General features: G+C 45.9%; 1 protein-coding gene across 4 annotated transcripts in view; it reads right to left on the bottom strand.

Moving 5' to 3' along the window:
- Window positions 1-5,252: 5,252 nt before the first annotated feature.
- Window positions 5,253-15,800, bottom strand: part of Tmem44 (transmembrane protein 44) — a 36,848-nt gene continuing 26,300 nt past the window's right edge. For 2 of the 4 annotated variants that reach the window (XM_034515825.2, XM_034515822.2), the window contains 2 exons: window positions 10,560-10,592; window positions 5,253-7,750 (listed from right to left, as the gene is read on the bottom strand). In XM_034515825.2, coding sequence (XP_034371716.1) covers window positions 7,643-7,750; window positions 10,560-10,592 — 141 coding nt within the window. In that variant the 3' untranslated portion in view covers window positions 5,253-7,642. Of the gene's footprint in view, window positions 7,751-9,320; window positions 9,528-10,559; window positions 10,593-15,800 lie in introns of those variants that run through there. The other 2 variants (XM_076942771.1, XM_034515823.2) reach the window with 2 other exon arrangements.

A 15,800-nucleotide genomic window follows, 5' to 3' on the forward strand; every position in this document is an offset into this window, starting at 1 on the left:
GGGATCTGGAGCCCGTCCTGGCCCCGGTATTGCTTTGCTTGGCACCCAGCCACACCTGGGAAGCTGCTAAAAAGTGGCCCCTGGTCACCTAGCTCTTTCCTTCAAGGAACCTGGGGACTTTAGGGCCTTACTGGCAAGTGTGATGGATATCCCAGAGAGCCTTCTCAATAGGGCTAGCACTAAAAGCCTTTTGTTAAGCCTTTACCTTCTCCAACAGCTTCCTTTGAAAAGAGTCGTCTATAGGAAGAGCCAGAGGTGGTGGCACACACCTGTGAGTGGCCATATGTATGCTAAAATTGAACCGGGGGGGGGGCTCATCTCCAGCAGCACCCCCCTTTTTTTAAACATGAGAATGAGGAATTCAACTAGTAAAATTAAACTTAAAGATTCATGTTATGAGAATAGATAATCCACTCATGCACAAGCCCAAATTATTTCACAGTAATTTAAGTTATCCTTTTCTTTCTTTCATTTTTAGATGCATTCTCACTATATAACTCTGGCTGGCCTAGAACTGGAGTGCAAGACTAGCCTCACACTCACAGAGATCCACCTGCCTTTGCCTCCTGAGAGTTAAAGCTAAAGGTGTGCACCAACACACCTGGCATGTGTTATTTTTTTTTAAGTTTAATGCAAAATATGTCTTCATTAAAGTACAATTCTTAATTTCCCCCAATAGGTAATTTTGCGTCCTACCCCAAAGTGCTAAGGATTGAACCAGGGCTTCGTTCCAAATAGCTTAAAGGTGATTAAGCCTGGGGAAGTATTACTCCTGTAATCCAAAAACTACTGTGATTGAGACAGAAGGATTGACTTCCAATCCAGCCTGGCTGACATAGAAAGCCACAGGCTACGCTATTTAGCAAGATCCTGTGGCACAAACAAACAAAAAATGTCCTGAGAATGCAATGTTTCTCAGTGTCCCTAGGAAAATCATTTTCCTGTAAGAAAATCATTTGAGAAGCTAGAACCACACAGCCCTGTCCAGACTTAGGGAGTCATCAGGGAGAAGGTCAAGATCCTGAATCTGAGTATCAGAACTGTAGGGAATACACATTCAGTAAGAAGTGCTAGCTAGTCAGACCCTCCAGGACCTGTGAAGTGGCTCTCATCATATGCAGCCAGGTGTCCTGGGATAACAGGGTGGTGACGAGTGTCTGTGAGCTTTTTTTTTCCCTGTGGCATTAGATGATCCCCTGGCATGAAAGACTCCATATACTGGACACTTGCAGGATGAAAGGGTATAGGAAACCATCCAGTTCAGGACAGAGCAGCAGAGATTGCCAGATTTGGCCAAAGGCTGATGATGGTCAGCGGGTACTCAGGTCCACATGACCTGAGAACTCAGAAGCTGGGGTCTAGCTAGGGAATTACCAGGGGCTCCTGGTAGGAAGCCTCCACAGCATCTCTGAATGAGTAATAGGCTGTTTTTACCTTTTGATCTGCCAACATCCCTGTCTAACTACTGTGACTCCTGACCTGTGGGAAACTGGAGGTAATCGAGCTAAAAAACGTACAACCTTGTAGCTGGAAAGCAGGTTGATGTCTGGGGATGAAGCCGAGTAGTGTTGTGCTTGCTATAAGGTGCATACATGGAGATCAGTGCTGTGCCCTGCTCTAGGTCACTCCACAGTGTGCAAAACAGTGGCTCTCAGGCTGAGCCTTGTCATATTTCAAGCATCATTCAGCTCCATTCTGAGTGCATATGCAGGGGCAGGGTGATTGTGTACCTTGGCATACATGAGAACACCGGCATGAGTCCAGCAACACCCATGGGCACAGACTTAATCAAGAACTTATTCCTACAAGTAAAAACCCATCACTTATAAAATGTTCAAAGTGAGTTAGGAATGTAGGATCACTTGGGTGTGATTAAATCCTTATCTGTAAAACCAGGCCCAATAACTTTTGAAACACACTTAGACCAACGGAGTATGCACCGCCCTCACCCAGAGTACATAAGAGGACACCCAACAGGGCACTACCAATGACTCCTCAACTAGCGCCCCACTCCTCACTACAGGATTCCTCTGTGTAGTCCTGGCTGTCCAGGAACTAACACATCCACCTGCCTCTTCCTTCCGAGTCAAAGGCATGCTCTCCACCACGGCTCAGCTGCCACCCAAGATTCTACTATCCCCAGAGTTCCAGCTCAGCTCAGTTTCCACTGCTAGAATTGACATTGTCGGTCCATCTGTTCATCTGTCCAAATCAGGTCCTTCACCTCGCCCCCATAGTTCTAAGCTGAGCATCTGCAGTGAGGCTGGACCCTGTGACCCTATGGCTTGGCTCTAGCCTAATGTCTAGACTGTGTTTCTTAGCATCTTCATAACACCTGCCATAACTGCATCTGTACAGCCCTCTGTCTCTGCCTCCAGTGAAACCTCTGATTCTGCCCCCTCCTTTCACATGTAGCTGTTGTGTAACCCATACATACAATATACAAGTTACATGGTAGTGTGAGTGTGTGGTCTGAGAGTTAGCAATTAAGATCAGATAAAAGAACTTGTGTTTGCCGATTGTGTGCTACCAAGGGAAATCTAGACTTCCAAGTAGCTTTTGAATTTACTGTTAATGCATTTTGACATTGTGCAAAGACACAAGTATCTGTCGCTAGAGGCAAAACAAAATACCCAAAGGAAGCTGAAAATGGAGCTGTTGGGGATGTGTGGGCAGAGCGCCGTTGTTTTCCTTATAAACTTTGGCACGATTTGACTTTCTTTTGTTAAATCATGCACCTGCATTTTTGTTTTTGTTTTTTTTTTTTAAGTTAAATGCACTTAGGAAGAATGGTTTGCAGTACAGCTCCGGGCTACTGCAAACACACAGAATAGCCCTATAATAAATATATATACATATGTGTATATATATATATATGTGTACATATATATAATATTATAATATTATAACATATAGCCCTACAATATATATTATATATTGTATAGTATATAGTATGTAGTATATATATTATATATATATATATATATATATATATATATATATATATATATAATACACAATAGCCTTATAACTATCTTTTAACACCCCCAGCACCCTCCCCCCCAGGAGGGGAGACACTTAAGTCAGGGGTGCCCAGGCAGAGTAAGCCAGGAGTCCAGGAGCTGGAGGTCCACTGGGCGGAGCCTGTGCTGCTCGCAGAGGCATGGTGCGCATGCTCCGCCGCTCCCCACCTCCCTTCCCGGAAGTGCCCCGCGATGGAGCAAATGGTTCCAATTGGAGTTGTTATCCTGATTCAGTCCCACTTTGTGCAGCCCTCTGCTGCTAGAGGACACTACTTGCTATCCCCCGAGGGCGGTCGAGGATGAGCCTCGGAGTCAGAAGAGGGGGCAGCGACCCGCAGGGGAGAGGCCGACCCTCAGCCATACCCTGAGGAGTAGGAAGAAATGCCCCTCCAAAGGCCGGCCGCTGCCCGCCGGGTGCCCGTATGTCAGGAGCAGAAACCCAGGAGTTTAATGACCTGCCTTGTTCTGAAACCATAGTTCCAATGTCCGGCGCCGTATTTGGCTGTCAGATTTAGGCAAATAGAAAGCAGATTAGACGTTCTTCGGCTCTAGCGATTGAAACCAGACGTGTTTTAGGCACACGCTTTGCCTCTGAGAGTAGCTTCATCCCACTTGAATTATACATACATACATACATACATACATACATACATACATACATACATATTTTAAAAATTACCCTTTGAGACTGGATTTTTTAAAAATTATCCAGGCTATTTTGGAGCTTGAGGATTTTGCCAGTCTCCTATCGTGGTCTGGAATAACTGGGATCACAGGCCCACCTGTCCCTACTCGTTATTAGGCGGTCTCTGTAACGCTTGATCCAGCCCGTCTTGAACTTGTCAGAGATCATCTCTCACTAATTAAAGAGCTTTGAACACTGCGGTGCATCTGAGTTTGTTGGAAGCAGAGCCCCCTTTGCCCATGGATGGCCTTTTAACTCCAGAAACAAGAGTTGATAAGTGTCTGCACAGGTAAATGTGAGTGGGGTGGGGGCGGGAAAGAACGTGCAGGAACCTGGGAAGTGTCATGAAGTGTTGTGAAGGTTTTGACTCTTTTGATGCTAGAAATTGAACCCGGGGTCTTGTGCAAGTTAAGTATTTGCAAACCCACTCAGCTATATCTTCTCCCAAGAGTATTTATCTCAAACAGGTAATAAAATTTAATCAGGTGGAGTGTGTGTGTGTGTGTGTGTGTGTTGGGGGAGAAGGGTAAGTATCTGGTAAAGCTGCTTGTTGCCCAGAACCCACATAGTGGAAATAGAGAACTGACACCTGCAAATTGTCACCTTGACCTCCATACATGCTCCGAAGTGCAGGTACTACATACACAGGCTAAGAACAAACAACAAAAATAAACCAGGCGTTGGTGGTGTATGCCTTTAATCCCAGTGTACTCGGCAGAGGCAGAGAGGCAGAGAGGCAGAGAGGCAGAGAGGCAGAGAGGCAGAGAGGCAGAGAGGCAGAGAGGCAGAGAGGCAGAGAGGCAGAGAGGCAGGCGGACCTCTGTATTCGAGGCCATACAGAGTGAGTCCCAGACAGCCAGGGCTACACAGAGAAACTCTGTCTCAGGAAAACCAACCAACCAATTTAAAAAAATAAGTAAATACAGATTTTCAAGGTGTATATGAAATTTACCTTCATGTAGCATGTCTTTCTGAGTGTGTATAAAGATGTTAGTCTTGTGTGAACTGCTGACTGGCACAGTCATGAAAGAAAAAAGGAAGTCTAACTTTTTTCGTGCTGGGGACAGAACCTGAGGGCCCGTGTATGCTAGGCAAGTGCTCTACCATTGACCTGTACTTATATCCCCTGCTCAGTGGTGGTTGTTTTGGGTTTGGTTTTGTTTGAGATAGGGTCTCATTATGTTGCCCTGACTGTCCTGGAACTCACTCTGTACAACAGGCTGGCCTTGAACTCACAGAGATCTGCCTGCCTCTCTCTCAGATGAGGGTATTAAAGACATGAGCCACCACGTCCTGCCTGGTGCTCTTTTGAGACTGGGTCTCAGTAGCCAGGCTGACCCTGAACTTGTGGAAGCCCTTTTGTCACAGCTTCCAAACAAGTGTGAGCCACCATGCTTGGCCTTTCTTGTTATAGACGGGGAAACCGTGACTCAGCCTGGGGAAGGACAACACACTTACTCAGAGCGGCACAGGAGACTGACTGGTTGTTGCTCGCACCTCTTTTGTGTCCCCTTCGCCCTTGAAAAAGGACACGGAGGCAGTAATCGGGTATCACTACAGACGAGGCTTTACTTCTTGTAACAGCAGAAGCGGAAAAGGCCCCAAGCCCGGGAAAGGCACTGCTATATATACCCTAGAGTGGCATGTTCACTTCTGATTGGCTGTTCACTCATCACCCCATATTACGCCCGGGATGGGCAGTGACTTTGGTGCACTTTCTGCCTTTTGCAACTGCGCAGTCAATTGTTCACTAGTGGGAGGACAGGATGCCCGTGCCATCTTGGAATGGCGAATCACTGCGGCTCCCAACAACTGGTCATGCTCCTTCCCGCACCCAGAGCTTCCTTAGACTGGTAACTCATTTCTCAGTGTGACAGCTGTGCGTCTGTCATCAGATGGTCCTCGTGACCTCTTTCTGGAGTGACTGGATGGATTTAAGGGGATTAGTTCTTCAAGGTCTGTACAGTTCTCTCCTTCCCACCCCACCCCCAGGGTCTCATACATCTCCCGCCTACTTTTGCTGTGGAGCTACGCAGATAGGTGCAACGGCCCTGAACTTCGACTCCTGCTGCCTCCACGTCCCAGATTCCAGGTGACTATCATTCTACCCCCTTCTGCTGTACTAGAAGCAGAAGCCAGGGCTTTGTACATATTAGGAAAGCATTCACTAAGCCACAGCCCTCCAGGCAAACCTTTAAGAGCACTTAGTAACGAGAGCTCTCCTTAAACCATACAGACTTCTCCGGCAGGTAACATACCTCAAACTCCAGGGGCTTAGCAGGGCCTTCATTACCATGTATTATGGCTACTTCTACTTGTGGGGCTGATACTTTGGATACTGTATTTAAACATGTTTCCTCATCTGTAAAGTGAGAGACTGGGCCTGGTTGCTGGGGCCTGTAATCCCAGCACTTGTAAAGCTGAGATGTCGGAAGTTCATGATTTTGAGGTTACCTTGGCCTCTTACAGTCCTGGGTTTTTTCTGTTTGTTTTTGGCTTTTTTTTTTTGGAACATACTTTAAGCATGTGTCTCACGTTTACTCTGTATCCTTGACTACATTTCTGCTTCATGAAAAGTCAAGGATGAGAAACTCACTAACTGTAGTCAGCTTGAGCAAGTCAGTCAGTCACCTTCCTGCTTTGGTGTCCTGCCTGGCGACAGAATTCAGCACTAAGTCCCTAATCTCCACAGCCTGGTTCCTTTCCAGCTCTCTCCTTAGAAAACTACATTGCGCCACGTCAGGTCTCTCCTTCCTTAACTAGATTTCCTCTCTTCCCTGCCTCTAGTTTTGAATGTTCCGGGCTGGAATGTTCCATTTCACCACATCCTCCATGATCCCCCCACCCCCCACACAGTGGCTTCAGTGTTAAGACTATACAGCAATGCTGACTTCGACAAGACACCTTACAAGCGAACCAAGGACCCAGAGCAAATAAAGTAGCTTTGAATTTTCGTTTAGAGGTCACCCAGGGGATTAGGAACTATGCAGAAACCGGCATGACCAACCAATCTCCGCCGGCACCCCGTTCTCCACACGGTTGGGACTTGCCCTCAGGAGCAACTGGGCAGCTGCAGCTGAGTCACAGATGGGTCATGGGCCAGCTGGGGGCAGAGCTGTGTTGGCATTTTTCCCAGGTCCCCTCGTGGCAGCCCTCTATGCTGGGATTCAGACTGACTCCTGTTCTCCACCGTGAGACATTTTTAACTCATTCAACCAAAATTTATTCACCCTGCGCTAGGCCCTGCCTGTCCCCATTCCCTTTACTTTTCCCCTCATTCATGGTCATGTTATTAAAATCATCCTCAGATAGCCTTGCTATCTGAATGTGAAGCACCCTTCACATTGTGCCGTATGCAAAGCAGGCTTTCTGCTACCGGCTAAAGCACATGAGAGCCAGCCTCGGCACACACTTTGCCACACTGGAGGGAGTCCTGCTACTCCAGAACAGGTAGTGGTTGCCTTTGTCCTGCCGATGATTGGTGTGCAGAAGTCAGTTCCTGTACACATGACCTGGTCTCCTAGCTGGTGGACCGACTCTTTCACCTGGGCTTAGTTGAGTCTTGAAGAATACATTCTGCTGAGATCCAAATAGTAATTCTTGGCGAGTTCGATCCCGTTATTAAGCAGAAAATGTTTATGCTTGAACCTCATGGAAATAGATCCCATGTCGTTTGGAAGAAAGCGTATCTTTACAAACAGGATCCGTCTGTGAACGGGGCATGTGCACATCTGTCCACAGGGTCCACGGCTCCATGCTGAGCTGTGGTGTAGAGTAACCAAGCTAAATGACAGCTCAGGGCCCCTCACTCCCTGGGAAGCGTCCGTAGCAGCTTCCATCCCTGACATGGGTGGCATCATAGGTTGGTCCCCATCTAGTTACTGACAGATGCCTGACTTTGAGTCCCGAGCTGATGACCTGGCTCCTGAAGATGTTAGTCATCAGAGGTCAAGTCCACTGGGCTCAAAGAGGCCCTGTGAGCCTGGGATCTAAGGAGTTCTGGGTCCTTTTTCCTTTCAAGGTTGACATCTTCAGGGTCCCACTGTGAAGAAAAGATAGAAAAGGTATCTTCCTGTGACAGATCCATTCCTTCCAACTTTTATAACCCAGCCATCCCCAAGTGACCACAGCAAAGGCAAGGGCAAGTCAGTAAACACAAGCTAGCCAGACCTGTGTTCTAGGATCCAGAGAGAGAATATGGTTTTATTAACTTTAGTGGTGTTGGGGATGGATCCCGGGGCCTTGAGCGTGCGAGACAAATGTCGTACCACTCAGTTAAGTCTCTGGCCCTCACCATATGAGTCACTGTATGGTATCACAGCCCCATACAGTGAAGCTTTGAGTCAAAGGCTGACAGAACAGCCAACCTGAACAGAGTAACTTCACCTCCCTTTCTATCTCTCCCATCTTTTCCCTCGCCAACCCCTGTCCTGAAATCTCCTTGATAAATAACACTCCTGGAAAAGAACAGGCAAATTCTCTTTCCTGCCCAAAGGGACAGCTCCCCCAGCAGCAAGCTTTATTCTCTGGAGCTTTAGCCCAGTGAGCTCTCCCCCTTCACTCGGGGTTACCTCCAACACACATCTCATCCACACACAGACAGCTCTGGCCTCTCTTTGGACATCTGCCTCACCCTCCTGGAGATGACAAGTTCCTGAAGAGCAGAGCAGAGCTCTCTACCTTTACCTTCAGCTTTCCTCTCAGCTTGAGGCTCAGTGGACTTGTCTACAGTAAACACTCAAAGGCTGACTCTGGGCCATAGCTCAGCGGTAAGAGCACTGGCTACTGGTTTGGTTCCCAGCACTTACAGTGCAACTCACAAGTATCTGTAACTCCAATTCCAGAGGACCTGACGCCCTCTTCTGGCCTCCTTGGGCACTGCATGCTTGTAGTACCCAGACATACATGCAGGCAAAAAGTGTCCATACACAAACAATAAAAATAAAATATTTTCTACAAAGTCATTTCAGAGCCAGCAAGATGGCTCGGTGGATAAACAGTGCTTGCTGCCAAGTCTGACAGTGTGAGTGTGATCCCTGAGAGCCACATGATGGAGGGGCAGAACTGATTTGCTGTAAGTTGTTCTCTGATCCACATGTGATATCTCTCTCTCTCTCTCTCTCTCTCTCTCTCTCTCTCTCTCTCTCTCACATGCACACACAATTTTTAAAAAGCCGATTCAGCAAGATGAAGACTGCCATCACCAACTCTAATAAAAATGACAGGGGTTGGTGAGATGGCTCAGTGGTTAAGAGCACTGACTGCTCTTCCAGAGGTCATGAGTTCAAATCCCAGCAACCACATGGTGGCTCACAACCAACCATAATGAGATCTGATGCCCTCATATGGGTGTCTGAAGACAGCTACAGTGTACTTACACAAAATAAATAAATAAATTCTTAAAAAAAAATGACAACTTGAAATCTGCAGAGGTCTGAAAAGAAGGATTAGAGAGTGGGAGGTAGGGGGACAGAAGGAAGAAGAAAGGGAGGGAGGGGTGGAGGGAGGGAAGGAGAGAGGGAGGGAGGGAGGGAGGGAGGGAGGGAGGGAGGGAGTTTAAAAAGACCCCTGCAGCCCAGTGACCCTGCAAACTTGGCTCTGACATAACTTGGTTCATGCAGCTTAGCGCTCTGGGGTACCTGTCTGGGGTTCTGCAAACTTTCTGCATAGTTTTGGTTGCAGACTCGGCACCTTTAACCAAATCCTTTCCACACGTCTAAGATTCTCCATGAAATAACTCAGTGGCCCTTAGCCCCAGAACCATGTGCTCGATGGCAGAAGCAGGGACCTGCTCTGTCCTCTGAGGATGGACAGGACACCTTTTATGAGTACTGTTGGCAAGCACAGACCAAAGTCCGGGATCAGAGATCTCAGAACGTTTTCTGGATCAACAATGCTAAAAGCACCATGCCACCAGTCGTTAGGGGCTCTGCAGACACTGACAGTGGGACGAGACATACAGTTTGTCATCTTAACAAATTATTACAGAACTTCTTAGATACTCCGATGTTTGAAAGCCACTGTTGCAACTCCTCAAACGCTTCTTAAGTAATTAGTGCTAACCCTGATGGATTCACCCGCCCATGAACAGAAACGGTCCGACACTTAGAGCAAGTGAACCCTTTAACGTGGATTAAATCCTAGAAGGTATTTGAAGTCTCTGACTTCAGAATCTGTAGGATAACATGCTGAGATGCTCTGAGCAATTAAAAAAAAAAAACCACATAGTTTAATTTGGTGAGTGGTGATGTATTCATGTGTCACGAACACTCCTGGGCTAAGGATGACAGGCACAGGTGGCTGTTGGGAAATATGCTCCTCTAGTTTGTAAGTGACGAGACTGCCAGTTGCCTGAGGACACAGACAGACAGCCGAGAGTGTGTGGCTGTTTCTCATAACCACTGCTGCAGACACACCCCACAGACCACTTGTGACCTGTAGCTATCCCACGGCTCCCAGACCCACCCGGACTGTGTCTCACTGGGTCACACATCTCTTGTCTCACTGGGTCACACATCTCTTCTCTGAGCCCCTCCTTTGAGCCAATCTACTCTGAATACTCCCTGGTACAAAAAAGACTGAAAAGAGAGCCCCACCCACCCAAGGCCCCACAGATCCCCCAGACGTGTCTCCTGATCTTTCTTATTTATTTTCTTGGCAGTACTGGCACTAAGCTTTCCTAAGCTTATAGCTGTCCTACACTTCTAAGCCGTATCTCCAGACTGCATTCCCTTTTCGATTTTTAAATGAAAAGAATTGTCGTGCGCTCCGCCCAAGGAAGTCTAAGAACAGAAATTGAAAACTCAAGCTGTGGAAGTTCCTCCCGAAAGAGAGCAAACATTTGTCCATACCTGCTCCGAGTTTAGGGCTTCCCAATACTTCTGCTGTAGGATAAAAAGAGACAGAAAACAGGTTGGACAGATGGCGCCCTTGCCACAGAGCAGAGCACAGCAACAGCTTATTGAGTCAGAGCCTTGGATGGTTGGGGAAAGGGACAACGCTCCAGCAAGGAGGAAGGAGGTCGCTATTAGCAGAGTAGTTAATTTAGTAAGTTAGTTAAATGATCAACAACAACAAAACCAACCAAACAAACAAACAAAAAAAACCCAAACGCCATGATTGCTATGCAGGGTTGTGGGTTCTGGGGGAAATGATTTACGGAGACACAATAATTACTATAATTAGAAATGACGGGCGCAAGTGGTTCTGATAATAGTAATAATAACAGTAATTCTTCTATTCACTAACTGCATAGCTGAGGTGATCCAATGCAAACTCATAAAACTAAGAAAGAGGTGCACATAAAATCTCCACCTTGAAATATGGGGTTTGCCAAGCAGCTTGGATTCATTTTTATTCAGTGTTTATTGCATGGTTGGTTCTACTCCAAGCTTCAAGTCTGATTCAAGTCCCTGGAGGGGCAAGCACAGGCTCCTCCATCCCTCTGGCTCTTCCTTCGGTGCCTGGGAGACATTGTATTTCTGACACAAGAGCTAGAGACCTAGGTTGATAGGTTACTTGTCTGTTAGGATGTCTGTTAGACCAGCTAGCAGCCGATGGCTTTAAGGCTATTGGTACATGAATGCCAAGCTTCTACTGTTCAACTCTTTCAATTAATTAATCAGTCAATTACTTTATTAATTGTGACAGGGTCTCATGTAGCTGAGGCTGGCCTCAAACTCACCACATAGCTGAGGCTGGCCTCGATCCTCCTCCTTTCGTCTCCCAAACGCTGGGATTACCAGCTGTGCTGACACACCTGGACTATTCAGCTCTTTAAATGTTCACTGTCCAAATGCTTCAGTTACAAGGTTTTCAGTCATACACAAAAGCAAAAAGTAATGACCACCAGGGAAGCAGCCTGCTCCCCTGTCATCTGATTAAATATTTGAAAGTAAATCACTTGATTGCAAATGCTTTAGAATGTTTCTAACTGTAATGTCATGACTAAACCTAATACTATCTCCACGTAGCCCCAGCTAAGTCCTGCAGAATCCTTAACCTCCATCTCATTTTGCAGGGACGGGGTACTTACCACGAAACCCAGGGCCTTGTACATGTTAAGCCTGAATTTTTACTATAGCTCAGGCTGGCCTCAAAGTGAGGCAGTCCCAAGAGCTGTGATTTTTGAGACACTAAACCTGGCACAAGCATTATTACTTCTACCAGAGCTACACCCTGAGCTGCCATTTTTTTCAATTAATTTTGTGTAACAGGCTCTCAGTATATAGCAGAAGCTGAAGCTGGCATTAAATGTGTCATCCTTCTGCATCAGCCTACCCAGTGCTGGGGTTATGGGCATGTACCACCCCTTCTTTTTAAAGCTGAAATATATATATATATATATATAATTTATTAATATATAATATAATATAATATAATATAAAAATTATGTATGGTTATATTATATATTTTATAGTATATAGAATATACTATATGTAAAAATATAATATATCTTTGTATAATATAAATTTATATATATAATTGTTGCTCATATTTGTCCCTTTCTATCCTTCCCTGCGTCCTCCCTACTGGTGTTCACCTTTTCTTTTCCCTAAGAGGAGAGGTAGCATTACTCAGAAACAAAGTGACAGCACAGAGAGCTGTCACAGGGCAGGCCTGCAGGATGAAAGCACTCAGCTACGTCCGTCTTTTTATGGCCTTCTTCTGGGGGAGCATTGTGGAAAATATTCATAAGAAGAGGTACAAATTATTAAAACTGATGTAAGGTAGGGACCGGGAATGCTTCATAACTTTAAATTGTGGAAATAAGAAGAGAAGTTAAATTTCAGTGCACGTTGTTTTTCCTTAAAAAATACAGACATTTGCGCAAAATGTAAAGGGCAATTTGCCACGTTACAGTTAGGATGCACTTGTTTCTTTAAGGAATGTTTCCGAGTGCAGAGTGCTGTCCTGGACCGGATCCAGCTGGTGGAAAACTGCTGAGATGCAAACAGAGCCGGGAGTCCAGCTGGTAGAAACGTACTCAGTGCATTTCTTAGCTTTGCTAAATGAAGCACGTTATGTAAGACGTGAATAGAGCAGCTGGGCAAAGGGCAAACGGAAAATCGGTACTAATTTTGAAAAAAATTCTGTACATCCAAAATTATTCCAAAATGAAAAGTCTATTTCAAGCCAAGCAAACCAATAAGTACGCTTGAGTGTCCCAGCTGAGTTGAAGTGAAACTTTAAAAACGTTCTTTCCACCGCTGATACCAGGGACAGCTGGAGAGCGAAGGAGAGCGCCCTCTGCTGGAAGGAGTAATTAGGGTTTGCTGTTGTTATTAATTTGAGACAAGAATCTCTGTGTAGATCAGTCTAAGCTTAGCCTGCGATGCTGGGATTACAAGAATGCACCACCACACCTGGCCTTCAAGTCATCATTTTAAGCCACTGATGACAGCTTCCTAAGAAGCTCACTTAATTCAAATCTTTGTAATGGAGCTCTCTCCTCCCAAAAGACTAACAATGAATAAAATGTTTTAGGTCTTTCTCTGTTTCAAGAACAAAACAAAAACAAACATGTTTATTTGTAAAAATTTCAAAAAAATAGCATCCCAGATTGCACTAGGGAGGTGGAGATCAGGAGGCTCTGAAGTTTTCAAGGTCACCCTCATCTACATATTGATTTGAAGCTAGCCTGGACTACTTAAGACTCTATCCCCCAAAATATACACACACCTGGGACTGGAGAGATGGCACAGCAGTTAAGAGCACTGGCTTCTCTTCTAGAGGTCTCAGGTTTGATTCCCAGCACCACATGGTGGTTCACAACCATTTGTAAAGTAACTCCAGTTCCAGGGGATACAAGCGTCCTTTTCTGGCCTCCTCAGGCACTGCATGTATGTGGTACACAGACATACGTGCAGGAAACACTCGTACATATAAAATAAAAGTTAAAAATTTAAAATACACACCACACACATACATACACACATTTGTGCACACACACATACATACAATGTTCTATATTCCGTCTTTGGGAGAGTTTCTTTCTGAAAGTTATTGAATAGCCTTCTGAGAACAGTTATCACAGTCATCCTCTACGTATAATGATGACATAATGTATATACTATTTACACTACAATAAGATTAAATTGTGCAAATATGTTTTTCTCTTTTACACTCAATAATAAACATCTCCACAGACTTTACCCTTTGGAATGGGATCTTGACATGTCTGTCATTTAGGCCAGCCCCCAGCTCCCAAGGACTGGACTCCAGGTGTTGCCACCACACCTGGCTCCACGAATTCTTGAGTTATTTTCAAGGCCATTACTGTGTCACCTCTGTGAACCATAGCATAGAGTTTCCACGCACAAGCTTCTTATAGCATGCTTTCCTGTGCTTCCAAAATCAAGAACATGCACTAGTTTTTTTCTTTCTACACAGCATGTGGCAATATTTCTTTTATTGCTGAGGAAGTGGAGAGTGGCTAAGCATTAAGGAAATAAGGTCACATTCTAAGCTTAAGACAGGTTGTGGGAACTGGAGCATCAGGACCACCTGCCCAACGACTTTCTCCTATATGTAGGGAGAAGTTCTCAAGACCGGGAGGGAAGATGGTACTGAACTTGGCAGAGACTGGTGGTCATAGAGAGACAAAATAGGTTCCTCTCCCCTAGATTGGATTAAATGGATTTCCCTTTTTGCTTCTCACAAACTTTAAAATCCTACACCATATTTCCCCAAACTCTTATTCTTTCTGTTTCCATATTGTTATGTTTGTTGCTGGGGACTGAATCTGAGGTCCTGACCAGCCTATGAGCCACATCAGATCTATGTCTTTTTAAAATTCATACAGTATTCTTGACTATGGTGGTTTAAATGAGAATGGTCCCTATTGGTTCGTATATTTGAATACTTGGTTCCCAGTTGGTGGAACTGTTTGGAAAGGATTAGGAGGTGTGGCCTCATTGGAGGAGGTATGGCCTCATTGGAGGAGGTGTGGCCTCATTGGAGGAGGTGTGACACTGGAATTGAGCTTCTGTCTTGCTCTGCCTTGTGCTTGGGCCTCAAGATGGGAGCTCTCGGCTGCTGCTCCAGCACATGCCAGCCTGCCTGCATGGTCATGGCGTCTCATTACAGCAATAGAAAGGAGACAAAGGAATGACCAGTTATATAGCACTTACCATGGAGCAGCTGACATTACAGTCCCTCCTCTCTGACTGCCTCACATTCCCTGCCCTGCCTTCCTGGGCTGTGACAGAGGGAAATAGGATCTGTAGCCTGGAGCAGTCTATAGTGACAGGAAGTGCTGTATAGCCTGGAGCAGTCCATAGTGACAGGAAGTGCTGTATAGCCTGGAGCAGTCCATAGTGACAGGAAGTGCTGTATAGCCTGGAGCAGTCCATAGTGACAGGAAGTGCTGTATAGCCTGGAGCAGTCTATAGTGACAGGAAGTGCTGTATAGCCTGGAGCAGTCTATAGTGACAGGAAGTGCTGTATAGCCTGGAGCAGTCTATAGTGACAGGAAGTGCTGTATAGCCTGGAACAGTCCATAGTGACAGGAAGTGCTGTATAGCCTGGAGCAGTCTATAGTGACAGGAAGTGCTGTATAGCCTGGAGCAGTCTATAGTGACAGGAAGTGCTGTATAGCCTGGAGCAGTCCATAGTGACAGGAAGTGCTGTATAGCCTGGAGCAGTCCATAGTGACAGGAAGTGCTGTATAGCCTGGAGCAGTCCATAGTGACAGGAAGTGCTGTATAGCCTGGAGCAGTCCATAGTGACAGGAAGTGCTGTATAGCCTGGAACAGTCCATAGTGACAGGAAGTGCTCTATAGCCTGGAGCAGTCCATAGTGACAGGAAGTGCTCTATAGCCTGGAGCAGTCCATAGTGACAGGAAGTGCTGTATAGCCTGGAGCAGTCCATAGTGACAGGAAGTGCTGTATAGCCTGGAGCAGTCTATAGTGACAGGAAGTGCTGTATAGCCTGGAACAGTCTATAGTGACAGGAAGTGCTGTATAGCCTGGAACAGTCCATAGTGACAGGAAGTGCTGTATAGCCTGGAACAGTCCATAGTGACAGGAAGTGCTGTATAGCCTGGAGCAGTCCATAGTGACAGGAAGTGCTGTATAGCCTGGAGCAGTCC

Source organism: Arvicanthis niloticus, chromosome 12 (genome assembly GCF_011762505.2).
Source record: "Arvicanthis niloticus isolate mArvNil1 chromosome 12, mArvNil1.pat.X, whole genome shotgun sequence".
Classification (NCBI taxonomy): domain Eukaryota; kingdom Metazoa; phylum Chordata; class Mammalia; order Rodentia; family Muridae; genus Arvicanthis; species Arvicanthis niloticus.